The sequence below is a fragment of the Chaetura pelagica genome, unplaced genomic scaffold, assembly GCF_000747805.2.
Source record: "Chaetura pelagica isolate M959 unplaced genomic scaffold, ChaPel_1.0 scaffold533, whole genome shotgun sequence".
Taxonomy (NCBI): Eukaryota; Metazoa; Chordata; class Aves; order Apodiformes; family Apodidae; genus Chaetura; species Chaetura pelagica.
The window spans coordinates 93,373-94,418 of NW_009952814.1; the positions used below are offsets into that span (position 1 = coordinate 93,373).

Here is a 1,046-nt window from a genome sequence, read left to right on the forward strand (position 1 = left end):
CAGCCCAGGCTGCTCCAAGCCCCATCCAACCTGCCCTTCAACACCCCCAGGGATGGGGCAGCCACAGCTTCCCTGGGCAACCTGGCCCAGGCTCTCCCCACCCTCACACTCCACAATTCCCTCCTCAGCTCCAACCTCCAGCTCCCTCTCCCACTTTTCATCCCTCCCCCTCATCCCATCCCTCCCTGCCCTTGTCCCAAGTCCCTCCCCAGCTTTCCTGGAGCCCCTTCAGGCCCTGGAAGCTGCTCTAAGGTCTCCCTGGAGCCTTCTCCTCTCCAGGCTCAACACCCCAACTCTCCCAGCCTGGCTCCAGAGCTGCTCCAGCCCTCCCAGCATCTCCGGGGCCTCCTCTGGACAAGGCAAAGATGCTCTTTGCTACCGACCTCAACTTACTGAGGTCACTGCTGTTAAGATGTCCCCCCCCAGGACACCTCCACACAGCCCCAGCATCACCCAGAAACTGATCCTGCCAGGAGCCAGGGCCATGTCTCCACCCCCATCCCACAGGACTCACCACGCAGGCTCTTCCTGGTTCTTTGCCTCCTCCACGATTTTATCCAGGGAATCAAAGAGCAGGTCCAGGTTTCCTTCATCCTTCACCTCCTGGATCTCCTCCTGTGAGCAAAGAGGTTCAGTAGGACCCAAACTGAACTGACAGGGGCATCATCCTGCTTGGGAGCCCTGGCTGTTCCCTGCTGAATCCTGAGGAACCCACCAGGTGGGTGTTCCCATCCCTGGAGAACAGGTTTTAATGGTGGGCTTGGCAGTGCTGGGTTGACATGGAATCACAGGATGTGCTGAGTTGGAAGGGACCCACCAGGACCATGAGACCAACTCCTGACAGTCGGACTTGACCATCTTAAGGGTCTTTCCCAACCAAAATAACTCTCACACAGACCATTTTTGGTGTCTGTTCTCTGGTCCTACAGCTCCTCCTGGGGCAGGCAAAGGGCTCTGGAAGGATCTCAGGGCTACAAAACCTTCTGGTTTTACCACCCCGTGTCAGGTCAACAGCTGGACTCGATGATCTTGAAGGTCTTTTCCAA

The 1,046-nt window shown here is 57.5% G+C and overlaps 1 protein-coding gene across 1 annotated transcript in view; it reads right to left on the reverse strand.

The window, feature by feature from the left end:
- PMF1 (polyamine-modulated factor 1) overlaps positions 1–615 on the reverse strand; it is a gene marked incomplete at its 5' end in the record, with an annotated part of 3,942 nt that extends 3,327 nt beyond the window's left edge. Inside the window, one exon of the mRNA XM_009995052.1 lies at positions 515–615. Within this exon, the coding sequence (XP_009993354.1) occupies positions 515–615 (101 nt within the window). The remainder of the gene's footprint in view (positions 1–514) is intronic.
- Positions 616–1,046: the final 431 nt, after the last annotated feature.